Genomic DNA, 20,229 nt, shown 5'->3' on the forward strand with positions numbered 1-20,229 from the left:
AACTCACAGCATCAATAAAATACTGAGTGTAGCTGCTGTCTTAGTTGAAATAAACATGATGTATTGTTCCTGTAGTAGTGAGTCCTGAAACCTGGAATCTAATTAGCATTTTAGCACTTTAGTGCGTTTGTGGTAAGAAGACTGAGAAACGTTTCACCTTTTAATCCACAACAGCAGCAGATTTATGAAGATCAGGTCACGTTAGAGAAAGGTTTTAAGAAGAGGAGAACATGCATCAAGATGATCAAGTTACAGTTTGGAAGCTGTGTGGTCGACATATGACCGCGGTGCAGTTTGTTTGTAGTCTAACAACGAGCTTTTTACCAGGATTTAGACCTGTTCCAGAAACACCACTGTCTTTTTGTAGAGAACCAGCGTGACGCTAACTTCAGGGCCGGCCTACAAAAATACTTGGCGCTCTATGAGCTAACTGATCCATATGTTAGAGAAGATCATTCAACAAACTGGAGATGTTCAGTAAATGATGAGTTTAGTTCCAGTTGGAAATAATGAGTTTGTCATGTTTCCTCTGGGCCTCTTTCGGGTGCTGTCCATGAACCAAGAAAATCAAAAGAACATTCAAATATAAAATTATAAAATTAATGAAATGAAAAAACCTTAAAGAATAAGTTTGATAAATGTGAAATCATGAACCCTCTAAAATATTTTATCAACATTCAAGTAAACATCATTTATTCAAACCAGTCCTGGCAGAGTTGACTGATGTGTATTTATTATTATTGTAGTGAACATGACTCTGACAGCATCTTTTTCTGCTTTACTTCCATTTTCCCATTGACCATTTATTTTGTGACCACTGTAAAGAAAACAAAGCAGCAATTAATCATCTACCTGCTGTCATTAGTTTGATAGTTGAACGTACAGAGTCCAGTCTGGATGTTTCTCCTCAACAATATTTCAGAAAACGTCCCATCATCAGTTGTCAGAACTGAGAACAACTGACGTCCTCTCTTAGTGCAGCATATAGGAGTTCAGTGAAGTGAGTGCACAGCAGCATTTAATGAGGCCCTGGCAGCGATCATCCAGAAGATATGGCCGCTGTGCTTGTGGCTCTTTGGGAGTGAGGTTTAAATGGCACGCAGACCCCCACACGGCCGGGGGACACGATGCATTCACACCATCATCACATCCTATGGAGGCTGACGGTTTGTTGCTGCAGCACTGTTCCCTTTATCAAGTCCACGGTGAAAGATTCAAAATGCATTTAAAAAAATAATGTAATTAAAAGAACACTGGGGGTGAAGAGAGGGAGGTCAGTGATCACTCTACTACAAATACTGGTCCAGAACATTGGAAAGAAAACCCCCTCCTAACAGCGACTATGTCCATTTCCAACTCTCATCTTACCTCACCCTGCATTTAGGAGCTTTTCACTGTACCACTGAATCTTTGGGAATTAGATTAAATTGTCCAGTTGACTCCTTTCCACAATCTGGGAATAAGCTGCAGGGAGGTTGAGCAGTGTTTGAACCAAAGAGGAGGAGCACACCCTTCAGTCCCCCTTTTTAAAGACGGGGTCCATCAGGCTGAAGCTCGTTCGTATACTGACCCTCAGGCCATTTAAACACCCGTCGTTTTTGCTCATTTATGCTGCATTTGTTTGAACGTTTCACCTCATGATAAAGATGTAAAACCAGAAGCGACCTTCAGGGAATCCCTGTGCGCAGCAGGCAGCGACTGTGGCTTCTCTGTGCGTGAGAGAGCTATTTTTAGAAAGCTCCTCTTTCTTTGAGGGGATTCTGGAGTCTATTTTTGCTGAGGGTCGTGCCAGTCTGCACCATTTAACACCCAGATCGGGGTTAGTGGTGCAGGCTAAATGAGAAAATGCTGCAGTTTAACCATCACTGCATGGCAGCTTATGCAAATAAAGCAGTGCAGGATATTAGCCAGTACTGCTGTCTGTGTATGTGTGCATGGGCTCTGAAGAGGCTCACATGTACTGAAAGCATTTTCTCAACCCCCCCCCTGCAGCTCCGTTCACTGATGGTATGATCCAAAAAAATATAAAAATAAAAACATCCCTGCACTTTGTGTTAAGATAGGAACTGACCTTCTCTCATCAGCCTGCTGAAAACGACTGGAATATGGAACCAAGACAGTTTGGTTCCTAAACGTCACTCAAATGTACAAATACAACCAAAAGTCTTAATTAAATGCTGCAGGTGAATAATTAATGAATATATTAAAATAATGTTTAGTTTAGATTAGAAGTTTTTTATTTTTGTGTACAGGTGTTATTTTGATGACCTTTAAATATTAGTCAACATACCTTTCATTGTTTGTAGTGCATCCATAATATTTAATACATATTTAACAGATTCATACATAATATTCAATATAATAGATTTATAAATAATATTTAGATTATATTTATATACTTTCCAACAAACATGTATTTTCATCCTTTCTTCTTTGGCTGCACTGCAGCACATAACATTCACATTCGTCTGAATGCACATATTTCACTTCTATTTCACCTGATAAACTATATAAAGATAATTTTGTGTAACTGTTTTTACAATTTAACAGGAGCTGACAACATAGGATGTGCAGGAGCATCAGCTCGGTCTGAAGCACTTATCACACATCAGTCAGCCACAGATGACTGTGCATGGCTTCTGTGAGGACTTTGTGCCCCTGAAGCCAACAGACGCCTGGTCTGAGGCAAAAAAGAGCAAACAAGTCCTGGTGAAAAGGGTGATCACAGGGTAATGTGACTGATGACTCCGGCAGTGGCCTAGATTAATGACGAGTGGCCACTAGCTATCTTCAAATGGACGGTAATGTCCTTAGATTACTGGCTAATCCCAGCTGAGATTTGAGAGATGAGAGAACTTTCTGGGCACGGTAAAGCACAGTAATGGCCGTGTGTAGTAAAGATTAGTCGTCTAACAACCTCTTACATCGATGATTACACAGGGTTCCACTGATTGTTTAAGTGACATAAGCTCTTCTTTGACATCGAGTGAGTCCAAAGATCCTCAGACTCCCACTGACTGATAAAGGTAATGCTGGCTGGACCCGCCGTCCATCTACTGAGAAGCAACACGTCTTCACTGAGTTGATTTTAGTTGGGTTTTTGTGTATTCCAAGACGATGAAATGACGTTTAATCTAACACCATCTGGTTCCTTCTCTTTGACCAAGACTTCGGTCCAAAGTCAACCAGCTCCACAATGACAGGAATCGAATCGTCCTTAATGGAAAATTAACAGTGCAGAAAATCCAATCTCTTAGCAAACAGCATCTACATCACCCCCACCTCGGTCAGCTCAGTGCCTTCATAAACCACCGTTCACCCCCACCTCGGTCAGCTCAGTGCCTTCATAAACCACCGTTCACCCCCACCTCGGTCAGCTCAGTGCCTTCATAAAGCACCGTTCACCCCCACCTCGGTCAGCTCAGTGCCTTCATAAAGCACCGTTCACCCCCACCTCAGTCACAGTTCACTGAGCTGTTCTCTGCTCTGATTCACCCAGGTCATGACGAGCACGGTCAAATCCCGGACACATGAATAGACTGGTCTCTCCACGCTGGCCTTCTGATTCCCAGCATCTTGTTATGGCCCCCCTGCCCCGTGGGAGAGGAAAAGTGAAACTGCTCAGGACGGATCCATAATTAATGGAAAGTGCAGCTGAGCTGCAGAAACACAAAGGTAAAGTGGTCGTGTCTGTCGGTGCGTTTAGACAGATGTTGATCAGATGAAGCTGCATCCAGACACAAGCTAACCTGTCGCTGTCTTACTCTTATTATTAGTGCTGCCGTCATTCTCCACCTGTCACGAACCTGTCCCTCATTCACTCAATAGGTTCTTGCTGACCTGATGTCAGATTACCTGGCTGTGTGTGATTATTACCTGTGTGACTTCTGTGAATGAAAGGAGAAGTTTAATGCTGAATCCTATTTCAGATCTGAGCTTTGACACTGGTTCAACAAGAACCTGTGGAACTGCCTCGACCTCACCCGCTGAAAAACAATGAATCAGCTGCTCTTGGTTTGAGAACTGCTGATGCCACAGTTTCAGTACTAAAGTCCAGAAGTGTTTTATTTTCCATTTGCAGCCTCAGCTGGTCCCTTCGGAGCATGTTCCTTATGTAATGGATCCGTCTCCCTGCAGCTCAGACTCATTACTTTTGAATGAGGCCTGTGTTGGCCGGAGTAGCAGGAGAGCAGACTATCTGCAGGATCTACATGACTCTGCAAACAGGAGTCAAGAAGTTAAAAATGTGATACGACTTCCTGGTTCCTCTTTTCACCGACTCCAGCACAAGTGAAGCTGCTAAAACTCTTCACCTGTAAGAAACTGTGTCTTTAGTGAAATACTGCTGATACTAATATTACTGCAGGTAATAAACAGGTGATGTCATCCAGCCCAGTTTATTGATTTAATAAACAGAAGTGGTAGAAACATGAAGCCTTGATACTTTAATATACATTGTCATATTATACAAACATTGCAGTACATTAAGGAGAAAGAAAGGCCACATTAACTTAGTCACAACTAGTATTCAGAATGACTCTGTTGTGCATATCCAGTAAATATGATCCCAAGTCAAACATATGTTACAATATGAAGGACTTGATCTGTATTCTGTGTTATTTAACATTATACCTGCCACACAGTGGAACACACAGATACTCCAAGTTAACAAAAATAAAATCTATTATTTGAGATTTTCAACACCGACGACACAAGTTGAGGTTCTTCAGACTTTTTTTGTCACTGTTGAATCAGCTGTTTGCAGAAGCAGGAAAACAGACGAACACGTTCAGTGGAAAACACGGGACTGACCTCAAACACACCGAGACAGATTGGATTTGTAGTTACACTCATGCCACTAATTACCTAAATGTATTTTTTCCACTCCTCCAACAGCACTGTTTTAAAAAAGAAATAAAGTAGTTTAATTTGCTACTGAACAAGTTTCTGGTTTGTTTTAATGGACCAGCCCCTCAAATCCATTCAAAATATCTGATATCAGATAAATCAAGAAATGTGTTAACATCATGTTTAGTCTACAATCCAGTCTATGTTCTGTTGTTTAGTAATTATTATATTGTCTATTTTATTTGTTTTATTATGTTAGGAGTGGTAATGTGGATCTAAAATAACACTTTTATTTCTCCTTCACAGTTTGTTTCCTGTGGATGATCCGATTTCAGTTCATAGAAATTAAGGTTTATACTTTCATTCACATTTACTTTCACTTACTTTTGTAAAAATCTTAATCACATCTTAACACCCACACTGAAATAGTGACACTGGTTACAACAGGAGCATTTTCTATCATTTGCAAATGGAAAAATGCAGGAAAGTTATGAACAGTTTCATTCTCATGAGCTGCAAAAGTAAAACTGCCCTGAAACGGTCACGTGCTTTCCAACAATACAATAAGCTGCAGAAGCTCAGAGTGGACATGGTGGCACGTATGTGTTAGGACTTTAATCCCAATGTCACAACTTCAATTATTGAGGATCCTAACTTCTCAGATTTTCTTTGGATAACAAATGATCTTTACATTTTTACACAGAAAGCTGGTGTTAAAACTACTTCAATGACAAGAGAACAGGCTTCGAACTATCACCAGTAGCTGCTCTGAGCTTCTGTAAAACATTGTCAAAGGTTTTTTTATTTTTCGCTCTCAAAACATCAACTCACTGCTAACTCAGTACATTCATTACAATACATTATTTCTTTGTGGGATCAGTCAGTTCCATCGTGTACTAATACAAATATACACTTTCTTCTTCCATAGTAATTCAGGTGCATTTGACATGAATAGGAACTCAAACAGGACATGATTAAGGCACTATTAACGTATTACACACACAAACAAACCACCTTTATTGAAGGTGCTGTACTTTTCATGCATTATTGCTTATTGATGAATAACTGTAATTACTGCATGTTTCTAAATGACGTCTGCTGGTTTTCTGTCTGCAGTAAATGGCCACTCTTATAACACTTGAGGCATGAATAAACTCAGCATTTGCATCGTTTTGATGTAGAACTGCCAGCTCTAGGTTTGGTTTCAGCCCTGGGGGACAGGACATGATCCATAAAGACATTTATTGTCAACATACTTTCTAATGAGGTGAAAGAATTTGATGCAGTTCCTCTCTGGCATCTCTCTATAGGTTCAGGTCTTCGTTGTCATGACATATGAACTGTGCATAGAGATGTGATGACAGGTCTTAAACAGAAAAACACGTTGTGAGCTTCATAACAGTCTGATGATAATAATATATGTTCTGAATGACCAGTACTCATCCCATTGGATCCTGTATGTGTGTACAAATTCTGATATTATATATATAATATTATAAAGTATAATGTATATATTCTAATGTTACAACACATCTTCACAGCGATCAAACCCTCCACCACTTTTATTCTGAAGGTTTGACTGTGTTTTTATTGAACGCTCTGATAAATCATTTATCAGTCTGTGTTCGTCAGTCCGTGCACAGATTTTCACATCAATATTACTTTTCCTACAACACCACTCTGTATAACATCTACTGTTAAATAATCAAATGTTTTGCCACAAAAAGTAGTTTTAACAGTTTTAACACTTTGAACTGTTGATTCCAGATTTTCTGAAACTTATTTTCCAGCTCCTCAGTTTTTATTCACATTAAATAGATTCTGAGTTATAATTTTATAATTTTCTCTCTACTGATAATTTCAGAATCACACCACAACATAAAATCATAGCACTTTAAATCCACTCATCCCGTGTTGTGAAAATGTTTATGACACATAAAAAAAAAACACACACACAAAACAGAAAATGACTCATCTGCATGTGCGGTTGTCTGAAACACATGAAGATTTATTTTATCAAAAATAGATCACAATTGAAGATTGTCAAACTAAACATGGCACAAAGAATAACTGCAAATAAAACAAAAATAGGAAAAGAAATCAAAATGCATTTGGCTTTCACACTGAAACTCCCAAAAATCACTCACTCTATTGCTTTTTCTTCTTTTTGCATGAAAATGAGACAATTGGTGAAACACCTGAACTGAACTGTGCAGCTGATAACAAAGCATGAAAATGGATGTTACATGTGGTGACGTGATGGTTGAATATGTGCAAGTCCTCAGGACTTTGCTGCACTCGGAAAACATGGGTATGATTAGAATTCATATTATTGCACGTACACTTTGCTGAATGTCTCAATCATCACAGCTAGTGCGCAGTCACAGCTCACGTTTGACTGTTTAACATCTGATCAAAGCAGATTTACACCAAGACCAACTGAGTTTATTCTGGGGGTTTGGTGGATACGAGCTTTTACAGACTAGAACCTGAAGAAGAAGATGAATTTTATGTACCGGACACACAGGGGTTAAACTCGTGTGTGTGTGTTCTCCCCACTCTCCATCACTTCATGTTAGACCGGCTGTGTCGCGGTTCTTAAAGACATGCTGACCACCTGCCCTCTGCACCACATTATCTCCCTTTATATCAACAATTAACTCAGAAATAGTCCCTCACACAGTTTCAAATGTAAATGAATAACGTGTGTAAGGAAACCTCAGGTCAGGCTCTAAGTTATTCTGCTGTATTCTTAATAAAAGGCCGATGAGTCGAAGTGAAACCAGAACCTCCAGTAAGAGATTCCCGTTCAAGATCCCACTGAGATTTCTAACATTGCTAAAAACACGTCGTTGGAGCGCAGCTTGTTTCAACTGTGTTGGGAGAAGTAGTGGGTTTTTTATTATCTAATCCAGTAATTCAGTTTGTAGCAGTCACTGTTTCTCACACTTCTTCAGAAGTTAAACCGTGATTACCTTTCCTGAACTCACCACGGGCTCAACTAGTCCTATCTTGTGCTGTGGTGGTTTGTGATATGTCTTCAAACATGGAACAAAATCCTAAGAACGTGTTTTTACAAATAAGGAAACAAATAGTTAATGAGCTTCTGATTCTAATGGACCACAGGCTCCCCTGGACGCTTCAGCTTCCTATTGGCTCCGTTTACGTTCCTCTTCATTAACGTGGTTGTGATCTTTCATTAAGTTATTAAATGGCAGCTTACAGAGCTTTGGGGTTTATTTAGTTGCACCAGACATTTAAAGAGAGGCATCAAAAAACTCGACCCAGGTCTGATGAGATAATGGAGGGACACCGACGTCATTCAGGTATTAAAGCTTCTGCCGTTATGAGTGGACGCTGAGGTAGATGTTACTGATAAAACAGATATTACAGCATTCTGATCCAAAACCCAACACAACCAGAAACATTCAGAATTATTCAGAAGGAAAATCAGTTGTCCAATGTCTGCGACAAACGCATTTCAACCGTCCTTTTCCTTCGTTCGCTGCACAAACATTCCTCCTTCAGGGGCAGAAGAATTGTTATTTAGTGATTTCAGCAGGCAGACGTTTTCATCAGAGCTGCAGCTGCTTAGTTTAACCAAGGCAGAAATAAAAAATAAGATGATAACACATTAGCAAAAATGTTAAAAATCTACAAAATAATTCAAGAGGTCGACCGATTCCTCTCCATAGAAAACATAGACAGTATGATACTTCAGAAAATAGAGATTTAGCAACTCGAGTCCAACTGAATCATTTGAATGAGCTTGATACTGATGAGTTGTTTAGCAGTGCTGGGTTGAGCCGTCAACACAAAAGTCACACTTCTGTTTCCATGCTCTACTTTCCAAGCATGCAAAAATATGTTTTGGTTTGAATATGATTATGTAATGTACAGACAGGACTTACAAGTTTCTCTACAGCAAGAGGAAATGTCTCCCAAAGAACATCTAGTGAGTATATGAAGGACTCTGCTAACCAGCAGACATGTGGCGTGATGATTCAAGTAATGTTTGTCGTACCTCAGAGTCTCTGCTGTAGGTTTGCTCTGTGCAAATATCAGTCAGGATGTCGTCTTGTAATAGAAAGGCGTCTCATAGCTCCAAGTATCAGGGTTTTTATCGAGAGTTAGTTCGTTTGATTTCACCTTCATCACAGTAGGAAAGAAGAACAGGCGGGTCGTCGTAGCAGGGATATGGTTTGATAAGGTGCAGTGAAGGGAAAGCAGGCTGGAAAAGCACCTCATCGCTCTTCACCTGGAAAACACAAAGAAAAAGCAGAGTTTAGTTAAAGCACATGGTTCCAGTACAATACCTGGAAAGACTATAGCTTAAATAGCATGTGAGGACTTTACCGTAACCTTTACTGCACAGTATAATTCCTACCTTCCAAATGAAGAGAAAGTCTTTCTCTCATTAATTTAATGGGCCTCTTCACTTCTCTCACACCTTTGCAAAGTGATTTCAAAGATGATGCAGGTTAGAATTGAATCACTGAAGTCCTGAATACAAACTGTGGTTTGTGTGAGATTAACTGTAGCACAGACATCAGGTCCTCAGAGACCGAACACCAAGTGGCCAAAGGAGGTTTTAATCCTGTCACAGACTCTGTGGATTCCCAACTAACCCAGATTGACCTCGGTGTCAGATGGACACTGGGAATTTCTTGGTAACCACAGACAGTATGATTAACTTTCTCTGGACAGGATGTGATGAGGTGAAGCAGGACGACCAAGCAGCCAGTGAGCTGGACCATGAACAGCAGCAGTCCAACCAGCTGTGGGCTGCATAGAATTAGTAAAAGAAGCCAGTGAACGTGCTCTCTGCACTCTGTGAGCTTCATTTCGCTCCAGGAGCCTCTATGATCAGCTGCCATCTGAAGGCTTGGCTGCACAATTTCCATGTAGTTTAAACATAGACTGTTCTCCTGGAAGGAAGAGTCAGGGGATCAATATTAAATATTAAAGAGGGTTAATTTATGGATATCAACATGCAGAGCTGTTCAGATAATAAAGTCATGGCTATAACACGTTCCTTTAATAAACCAGTTTAACCAGTAAATGAACCAGTTGTGTAGCTGAACTCGGAACCACCTGAACCTCAGATGATTCCTAGATGTCTCCCAAACTTTACATACTCCTACTTCTCTTGTCACCTTCTACCTGAACCTGGTCTCTGAGATTTCTTTTTACAGACAATATAAATCTCATACAAACATGCAGAAATCAATGCAGTGGCCCAGAAGTCAGTTTATATGTTAGCCAATGTCTGTTAATTTTGTCTTTGTACCATCTGAAACCAACAACCTGACAACTGCTAACGATCCAGTAAATAATGAGCCCTCTGAGTCCCGCGTCAGAGAAGCAGGTGGAATAATCTGCTGCAGTTTGATGTGTATGTAAATAACTCTGAGATGTTCCTACAGTATATTAGCAGTGGAAACAGTTTAGCATGATGTTATGTGGATGTTGTGATCCTGTCACCGTGGCAACAGTTTTGTGTGGAGCTGGTCAAGGTCACGTGTAATTTATCAAGTTTAAGTGACAGAAATGTCTTTAAATAACAGCGACCTTCAACCTGAACTGACATAAAGCCGGGGAACAGATGCTAAACTGAGTGTTCGCGGCTCCTCCTTTTAGTTTTTGCATATTAAATAATTAAATAAAGTTGAAGTTTGGATGGAGCTGAACTGCACCGGACAGAACGTACAACACGGTGGTTCAGTGGCAGCCCTGTCGCCTCACAGCGTGAAGCACCAAGGTTTGACTTCACAGACTGCTGAGGGCCTGTCCAAACACATGCATGTGTTAATGTGAATGACTGTTTGTCTCCGTCTGTCGTCCCTGAGACAGACAGGTGACCCCTTCAGGGTGCACCCCCGCCTCTTAGGCTGTGATTGGCTCCGTCCTTAAGACGGGTTATTTAGTCAAATTATTTCTGAGGTTCAGGAAACAGTTTCAACAAACTGGTTTTAAATATATCAATGGAAAATATCACCTCTCCTCCATCACATGCTCCACCTCTCCTCCATCCATGTCTACCTCCATACCATTGTTTTCATCTGTGCTTATTTGTCTTTCATGAAGTGGAAAAAGGAGGAGGTGGGTGGGACCGTGGGGTGGGGGGGAGGCTACAGGACAGATTCTCTCGGCAGTGACAAAGATGCTAACAATAGCTGTCGGGGTGAAACTCTACCCCATCAACAGCAGCAGTGTCATCCAAGGGGAAACCCGTTTACCTCCGCCTGCACCGGCCACTTATGAGAGGAGGGATGGAGGAGGTGGGGCAGACTCAGGAACAGATCTTGACCAATATCTCTCCCGGGGGGGAGGGACACAGTCAGTTAGTGCGATGTTCGCTGGAGCTGTCAGTCCAGTTATGTAACTCTCATGGTGAACTACAAGTTCATACAACAGGTTCCAAACGTGATTTCTTTTCCTACACGTCACCTTCACACTGACAACAACCGGGCTGATCCTGAAACCTGAGCCGCTCCCTGAGCTGCAGAGACTGATGTTTAGTAGAAAACACGTGAATCCACATGAATGGATTTAAACAGTGGACACGGTCCAGCAGCGGTTCCAAGGTTCTGGACATCAAACTGTGGAGCAGCTAGAAACAAGCTGTCGAGAGTCTGATGAAGCTTTGGATCAATAAGGAAACTTTAACCTTTTACCTCCTAAAGAAACTTGTCAAGAAGTTTGTTTCTCTTGTTTTTCAGTAACTTTGATAGAAATCGTTTAGGACACGTTTGTGTGTGTCACAAATTCTCCACAGAAATAAAAAGTAAAGTGTAAATTAAATAAATAAACTAAAAATTCAAGTTTATTGTTTGTAAAAATGTAATATACACTTTTGTTTCCACTGATTTTGTGTCTGTGTTGTGTGAGTGAAGATAATCATTATTAATTTATTAAGTTATTTAGTTTATAACTTGCACATTTTTACTAGCATAAAGCAAACAGGAGTGATGAGGCTCATTTCCTTCACCTGTGTTTCATCAGTCAGAGCAGGAACACCTGGTCTGAGGAGGTTATAAGAACTGGAGTCAGAACACAAACATGAGAAATAGAAAGAACTGCTGGTGCTGACAGGCAGAGTCCAACTCTCAGTGAACTACAGACGAGGTTAACAATCATGTCAGTGAGAAGTTAGATTAAATTAATGTGGTTTAAAATGTGATTTACACGTGTAAGAACTATCAGGAGCTGGTGGATAAAACAGACTGTTAGTATCTGAATATCATGAAGGAAACACTTATATTTTAAATATTAGTTATGACATCAAGCCCAAAGTGAGAACTGCAGATTTTAAACTAATTTTATTATTAATAATAATTTAATATTAATAACTTTTAAACTTCCACTGATATCAGATGATGACCTGGTGTCTGCAGATGCTCTGAACTGAGGGATCAGGATGACAGAGGGCAGGTCTGAGGTCTACGCTGTCCCGTTATAAAGGAGGATCTGCTCTCCTGTACACATACATACATACGTTACAGCTACCAAACCGTGTTCCGTACATACCGATTGTTCTTGTTAAAGTCCTGTAGTTGACAGGCGGCTTTTACACACGAGCCTCATTTTGAATCACTCTAAAAAACAAAGGTTTTGTAAGCAGACAGCTAAATCTGCGCACCTTCGGCCATATGCTGCTGCTCTTTTAAATCTGATGACAGGTTTTTGACTCTAAAGACTTTAAAGAGAAATTCAACCTCTACTCTGAAAATCTGAGTCAACAAACAGCTGTGAGCTGCAGAGAGCCGCTGCTGCCACCTGCAGGTCGACAGCACCTCTGCACAAACACCATCACCTGACCTGTGATGGACCTTAACAGAACCAGGACCCTGTCAGAGTCCCCTCTGTAATCACAACCACTAAACCATCTAAAACCTTCATTACACGTACTAATGAGAAGCCCCCCAGGGACCGACTGCAGGTTTCTGACTGAAGATGTTAGTGAACTTAATATAAATCGATTCCCTGAATATAAACCCGACCAAACGTCTGTTCTGTCTCTTGATTTGTTCGATCTACACGTTTCTTTTCCTCTGACCTGATGTGTTTTATGGTGATGTTTGGTTTTACCACAGAGGGCAGAAGAAGCTCCACAAGTTAAAATACAATAAGAATAAAAACAGTAGTTTAACTTTTTCTGTGAAACGCTGAGTCATCCAAACATTATTAATACGTTTAACAGCGTCTAAAGTCTGTAAAGTAACGACACATGATGCAGCTTTATACATGTTGGAGGGGGCTCTGTGCTGAGTTCACCCTGTGGGGGTCGCTTCACGCTGCTTTTACAAAACAAGTTACTAGTTAATGTATGATTGAAGCATCAGCTACTGAAAGTCCAGATGTAGCTGTGATGTCCGTATGTGTCGTGTGTTGATTTTTCTCACCTCAGATCTACAACAAACACATTTGAGCGATTTTACACTTGTTGTGTTGTAAAGAAACGTGTTCACACTTTAATCTATAATTTGAATCCTACACTAGTTCATATTGTAGAAAACTAATTCCCAGGATAAATGATTTATCTGATGTGGTTGTTCTGTTCAGGTGAACTCACCTGTTTGGACCGTCCCTCCACTGCTGTGGATTTGATGGTTGTCTGAAGTGGAGACTCGTCCGTCTGTGTGTGTTGATTAGCTCCATCATGTCTTTTTCCATCCATCAGATAATAATCCAACACACAGGACGGGGAACATGTGACCTTCACAGTGATAACATCTGCTGGAACCATTTTTTATTCCTTCAGTTCATTTAAAAACTCCCTTTTTTCCATTAAGTTTGGTTGGAGGATTCATCCCTGGAGTCCAGATGAGTCCAGATGAGTAAGATGAGTAAGATGAGTAAGATGAGTAAGATGCTGCAATACAGAGCTAATTCTGGAAAACTCAAATCCAGCACTTGGCCTGTTTTCACTTTGCAATAAATCAGTCTGAGGCTCGTTAACTCAGGTGAATATTGATCATTAGAAACGAAAAACACTTCTGATTTGATGCTTTAAAGTAAAACCGTGGAGCCAAGAACCGGACTGATGCATCATCAGGGTCAGTTTATCAGCAACTGGCTGTTAATTCCTTTTAGGAGCAGTTCTGAGGCTTCTCTATACATTTAAATTTACAACAAAATCAGGAAGATTTAGATTTTTGACCTTATTTTGTTTCCATACATGGCTAAAAGACAGATTAATGCTAAATATCCTGTTTCAGGACATTGTGTCACGTTTAGCTGGGGTGTTGTACATATATCAGCCTTAGAAATCAGTATCAGCTCATTTAAAACAACATTTAAAGCGAATAATCTTCTTGTTTCACATAAACAAGGAACCTTTCTTTTCTAGAATTAAAATATATATTTTGAAAACATGACTTTGGGCTCTGTGAGTTAGTGATGAGCATTTAATGTCATGTTTTTATTATTATTGCCCAAAATAACAAATAAAACATGAATTTACTGGTTGCAGCACATACTCCACCATTTGTATGAATCATATTCTCGGTGGGACTAAGGTGCGTAGTTCATCGCTCACATACCTGGTTTAAATTTGGGATGTGATTCTTTTTTCATGTGACGCTTTAGTTTCAGCTGGTGAAATCAAACAACATGGAGGCTTCCACAACATGGTGGTTTAGTGGCCTCACAGAGCCTCATCTCTCCTGCCTCCTTTCATTCCTGTGGCAGACAATACAGAAAAGTCTGGAAGGTTGCTATAGAAACTGCATCCACTGAAAAGATGCAGGGTCTCTGCTCATCCACACAGGAGCGCTCTCGGCTTAGAAAAGCTGGGTCAGATTTCATAAACAAGCTACTGTGGAGGATTTCACCTCCTGGAGTCTGCAGATTTAAATATGCATGTCAATGGGGGGGGGGGCTGATTTCTGTCTTGCAGGCTCATTGTTCAGCTGATAAGACCTTAAATCTAATTTGGAGTCGCGGTCGTAGAATTTTTTGGTTAATCGATTCTTCCAGCCTGCTGCACATCACCTGATCCTCCACAGAGCTCCATCCAGCCTGAACGGAAAATATGTGAGGGTGAAATAACAGGTGCGCGTGTGGGGGGGGACCATAATAACAACAGCCACCACGTGCCTCCTGCATCAGTCTGTAAATTTAGATTAAATTGGTCCTGTGTTGTGTCTCAGCTTCAGTGAGGAAGAAAAGCTCATGTAAACGTAAACCTGCATCATAAGGGCAATAATTGAGCTTTTACTAAGAGAACCCACCATTAATAATAATTAATAATAATAATTAATAATAAAGTGCTACATGTGGTAATAGGCTGATCGTTTCCGACTCATGACGCGCGTAATGGAAGACACGGTTTCACTGTTCCACTGTTTCAGGGCATTAATGGGAATTCTCCTGTTCTCCATCCCGGTGCTGATGGAGATGGTTCCTGTGATGGAAGAAAGGAGCAGCTCACCAGTCTCAACTCAAACCAGAGCGCGGGATGTTGGGACGGTTCCCTCAGCGCGTCATACGTCAGTGAGTTTCCCGGTGTAGGCTTTGTGCGGGCTGCAGTTGGTGTATTTGATGGAGTCCGCGTCGTCGCTGTCCAGGTAGTCGGACTTGGACAGGGACGGTTTGCTGTCGCTCTTCCTGAACTCTCCGAACTGCGGCTGCTGCTGCCCGCAGGTCACGTGCGTGTACTGGAACTGCTCCTCGTGCTCCGTCTCCCGGTGGTAGAAGTAGTTGAAGTTGGACACGATGACCGGAACCGGGAGCGCGATGGTCAACACGCCGGCGATGGCGCACAGGGAGCCCACGATCTTCCCCCCGATGGTGACCGGACACATGTCCCCGTAGCCCACGGTGGTCATGGACACCACCGCCCACCAGAACGCGTCCGGGATGCTGCTGAATCCCGATTCCGGGTCATCGGTCTCTGCGAAGTAGACCGCGCTGGAGAAGAGGATGACCCCGATGAAGAGGAAGAAAATGAGCAGTCCCAGCTCCCTCATGCTGGCCTGCAGGGTCTTCCCTAGGATCTGCAGCCCCTTGGAGTGTCTGGAGAGTTTGAAGATCCTGAAGACCCGCACCAGGCGGATCACCCTGAGAATGGCCAGAGACATGGCCTGCTGTCCGTTCCCCTGGTGCTCCGCTAACTCCAAGCCCAGCGTGATGAAGTAGGGCATGATGGCCACGATGTCGATGGTGTTCATGATGTTCTTGAAGAAAGCGGGTTTACTCGGGCAGGCGAGGAACCTGACGAGCAGCTCGAAGGAGAACCAGATGATGCAGAGAGTCTCCACGATGAAGAACGGGTCTGTGAACGGGTTTGGCTTCTTTGCGCGCGCGGTTCCGTTCACCAGCAGCAGCTCGTCAAACGTTCTGGCTTCTTCTCTGAACTCAGGTAAAGTCTCCAAGCAGAAAATCACAATGGAGATGAGGATGACCAGCACGGAGACGATCGCGATCCCCCTGGCGGGTCCGGAACTCTCCGGGTACTCGAACAGGAGCCAAACCTGCCGCTGGAACTCGTTCTCGGGCAGCGGGCGCTCTTCCTCCTTAATAAAACCCTCGTCCTCCTTAAAATTCTCAATCACCTCCTCCCCCAGTTCGTAGAATTTAATCTCCTCCATGAAAATGTCCACCGGCACGTTGACGGGTCTCCGGAGCCTGCCCCCGGACTGGTAGTAGTAGAGGATGGCATCGAAGCTGGGTCTGTTCCTGTCGAAGAAGTACTCGTTCCTCAGGGGGTCGAAGAAGCGCATCCTCTTGCGCGGGTCCCCCAGCAGGGTGGAGGGGAACTGGGCGAGGGTCTTCAGCTGCGTCTCGAAGCGCAGCCCGGAGATGTTGATGACCACCCGCTCGCAGCACTCCTGGTTCTCGGCTCTCTCCGGGTCGTACACATCCTGGGCTGACAGCGCGGCAAGTGCCACAGTCTCATCCAGGTTCTCTCCAGACACCACTGTCATCTTTCCCCCCCAGACTAGGGCCACGCTTCCCGCTTCCCGCACCTCAGTCCTCTCTGTTCCCCTCCGACTCCTGCGCGCGTACTTGGAAACCAGCTGAGCGCCTCCGCGTGTCCTTTTCTGTTGGTCGGTGTCGGCGTCACGTCCGCGGGTGAGCTGGTTCTGGCATTTTGTGCCCCCCCTCCACGCTCACCTTTCCCGACCACGCGCTGCTGTAGTCTGGACTGTGGCTCTGCTGTCACATTCACTGCATTTTAAGCAGGCTTTGCCCTCCCCGAGCTGACGTGTGTGTGCACGCTCTCTTACTGAGGGGGGAAATAAAAACACACATGCACGCACATATGCTGAGAATGAATCTGATCCAGATATTTAGAAACAATCATGCACAGAACATCATCAGGATTCTGGAGACTTTCCATGCAGACAAGTGTCGTGCGTAACGAACCTGTTGTCTCCAGTGTGGCACAGGCTCAAGGTTATCAGGAGTTGTCCACGGTGCACTGAGCGGTCATATCTGCGCACATGAACATGCAGGAAGGGATGAAGTCAGTTTGATGGCGTGAATGTGTGTTCAAAATCATGGGAAGGGTGAGAATTGTCATGCAGTAACCCGCGATGTTCATGCAAACATCGTCGTTTTTATTCATGATTTGGTCCAAATGAATACCTGTGGCTCACGAATCCGCCTCCTTCCATCTGTCCGTCATTTCATCCTCCCGTGAAGGGGAAAGCGACCAAAAAGAGGCGCTGCAATGTCACGCTGCAGCCGATTCACGACCAAACCTCACTGACGTTTTCACAACAGCCCTGATCGCTGCTGAGCTGCTCCACAAGTTGTGCACTTGATCCGTCATGCTTCTGCTCTGTCTGCTGCAGGCACGTTGCTCTGTGCATAAGTAACAAGAGAATGAATCCAGCTCTGTGTTCCTCCTGCTTTTCTATAAAATGTCCGCGTTTCAAAGCAACATGGAAGATAAACACTGTTTCTGAGCAACAAGTAAAGAGGGAAGGAGAAAAGCTGGATGATGGAAATCAGGGAGAGTTTCTGGGCTGCAGCTCAACGCAGTGACGTGTTCTCCTAAAATAGCTGGATTTCTCCCAGGGCTGCAGGAAAGTTTCTTTTCCCATGGAATGACCCGAGGGAGCTGCAGAGGAAAAAAGAAAAGATGAAGCGACATGAAAGGGAAAAGCAGATTAACATGGTCCAGCTCGAACAGATCCAGTGCCAGAGTCATTCAGAAAAACAAGGAGGGAGGTTTAAATCCAAACTACCTGCTCAACCAAAATATTAGTTTCTATCATTTCAACAGGAGTTAAAACCAAACCAGGTTCCAGACAGGACAAAGAAAAACAAAAAGCAAAAAGTCTGATGGGATATTTTCAGAATAAATGATCTGAGACACTTAGATGCTCAGATGTGCAGCTTCTGATGCACAAATGAAAACGTCTTTGCACAAAATATGCAAGAAGAACATTAACTTGAAATATGATGGAGACACCAGCAAAGCTTGTTGATATAGATTCAGCAGAGCAGCGGTGACAGAAACACTCGACTGCTGCAGCATTGTTACTGTAAAGTGTCTGTTTTCACCTCAGTGTTGGTCTTTGAACAGATTTTATTAAGGTGTTTGGTGCATTAGTCGAATCTTGGAAACAGAACAGCGATAGATGAACGTGCTGCTGATTCAACCTGGACCCAACAAACGTTTTACTCTCAAACTGCTCGATCCATCACTAACTAACAGTGGATTTGTTGGCTGGACAGACTCAGAGCAGCCGGCTGCATAGTTGTCCTCATCAGACTGATGACATGAAGTAGATAAAGTTAACAACCTCCTCTAAAGTTCAGACAGATCGTGATAGGATCAGAGGACTCCAGGGGGCTGTAAGAGCTGCAGCCGGAGCCTCGATTTATGAGGCAACATTTCCAGAATTACTCAGAAACAGCCGCCCCACGTTTGGCTCATCATGTTCAGGCCCAGTCGTCTGACTCATGCTGAAATCCTGACTTCAGCCGCCTGCTGACGACCTCTGCGTGCACACTTCCACATGTTGCTGTGAGGATTTAAAGGCCGCTCTTGTTCTCTGCAGCTCTTCCGTCTCTCTGTCCAGGTTTTTGTTTCCTTCCCAAGGTCAGGTCCAACAGAAGCACATATTTGAAAACACTTGTTCCTAATTAGTTCTGAGGACTCAACATGTTGGGATCCAGACTTCTTCCAACAGGCGTCCAGCTCGTCCTCTGAGGACACGTGTTCATGTGGACGTTGGTGTTTTAGTCGAGCTGATATGTGAGCACCACTGGACTCTCCCCACCCTCTACAGCTGTTTACTGTCACTATAATTGATGGTCATGAACAGACAGGTTCCTGTTTCAGACCCAGTCCTGCACACTTCCTGTCCACACTCAGTTGTTTTATGTTGAGTCAGCTCTAAAGCAGCTTTAACTTCGACAGCATCCACTGACACATCACTTCGTTTCCTCTGACGGCTCCACATACATGTAGAGAGGTGGGAAATTAGGACGTGCTAATGAACAAATGAGCTCATTATTCTATGAAACATCCCCCACAACGGACAAAACGTAATTAATGAATTAGAAGAGTTGTTTGTTTGATTGACAGGTGCTTTAGCCTATCACGGCCCTGGTTTTTCTTATTGTATTAGTGCTGCAACATGAATCTATAAAATCTGAATTAAACCCTAACCCTAACCCACATACCTTGTCAAACACACTGTTCCAGAGGAAACTAATTCATGCTAAAGTGAGCGACTGGCCTCTAGATCCTGCTGCAGCAGCCTGTTACTGTCTCCACAGGTTCTGTTGAACTGAAACAGACGCTGACATTTTGGTTTCAGGTCTAGAAAATGAGCAGAAAGTGGGTTAATGTTTCCAGGAGCTGAAATAAAACTCTGGGGAATCCCAGGACAACGTTTCTGTCAAATCACACCTGGAATAATTTCCTCCTGGAAACAAAACGACTGCTGGGACCTGACAAATACTCTGATTTAAATGTCAATGAGTAGTTGTTAAATAGTTTTGAAGATGATCTTACGGCCTCAGTAAAGCGCTGCTGCGTCACAGCTGACAGGTTTTGTTTAAGTAGAAACTTTGGCAGCACTTTGAAGGCGTTCATATCTTTGGAGAATAATTGGCTGTTATCTCCTCAGGAGAGAAAAGCCCCGTCTCTGCCTGACATTCATCTTTAGGTGCAGTCACTGACACGTCCAGATCTGTTGAAGACCTTTGTTCACCTCGTTATAATTATTAACTGCACCACAATAACAACACAAAGAACACAGGAGAAACAGAGCTTTATCACCACTTATCAGCAGCAGGCGGAGGCTGGAGGAAAATCAAATGTTCCTGTTGATGATTCATTCTGAGGAAATGTTAGCATCATAAAATGTTTGCATGAAGGTTCAGTAATGTTACACAGTCCAGTTATATTCAGAA

At 42.8% G+C, this 20,229-nt stretch overlaps 1 protein-coding gene across 3 annotated transcripts; it reads right to left on the reverse strand.

Annotated features, from left to right (window-relative positions):
• Positions 1–4,442: 4,442 nt before the first annotated feature.
• On the reverse strand, positions 4,443–17,822 carry LOC113164229 (shaker-related potassium channel tsha2-like). 3 transcript variants are annotated; one of them, XM_026363415.1, is made up of 5 exons: positions 17,443–17,822; positions 17,221–17,289; positions 13,424–17,080; positions 8,760–9,106; positions 4,443–8,370 (listed from the first exon to the last, which is right to left on the reverse strand). In XM_026363415.1, the coding sequence occupies exon 3, from the start codon at positions 16,776–16,778 to the stop codon at positions 15,336–15,338; it is 1,443 nt and encodes a 480-aa protein (XP_026219200.1). In that variant the 5' UTR covers positions 16,779–17,080; positions 17,221–17,289; positions 17,443–17,822; the 3' UTR covers positions 4,443–8,370; positions 8,760–9,106; positions 13,424–15,335. The 3 variants fall into 3 exon arrangements, with proteins under 3 accessions (XP_026219200.1, XP_026219198.1, XP_026219199.1); XM_026363413.1 differs by having other exon boundaries at positions 4,443–9,106; XM_026363414.1 differs by having other exon boundaries at positions 4,443–9,776.
• Between the last annotated feature and the right edge of the window lie 2,407 nt (positions 17,823–20,229).

Source organism: Anabas testudineus, chromosome 23, assembly GCF_900324465.2.
Source record: "Anabas testudineus chromosome 23, fAnaTes1.2, whole genome shotgun sequence".
Lineage (NCBI taxonomy): Eukaryota > Metazoa > Chordata > Actinopteri > Anabantiformes > Anabantidae > Anabas > Anabas testudineus.

Excerpts from the sequence above, each read along its gene's own strand:
- LOC113164229 (XM_026363415.1), bottom strand. The coding sequence starts at position 16,778 with ATGACAGTGGTGTCTGGAGAGAACCTGGATGAGACTGTGGCACTTGCC.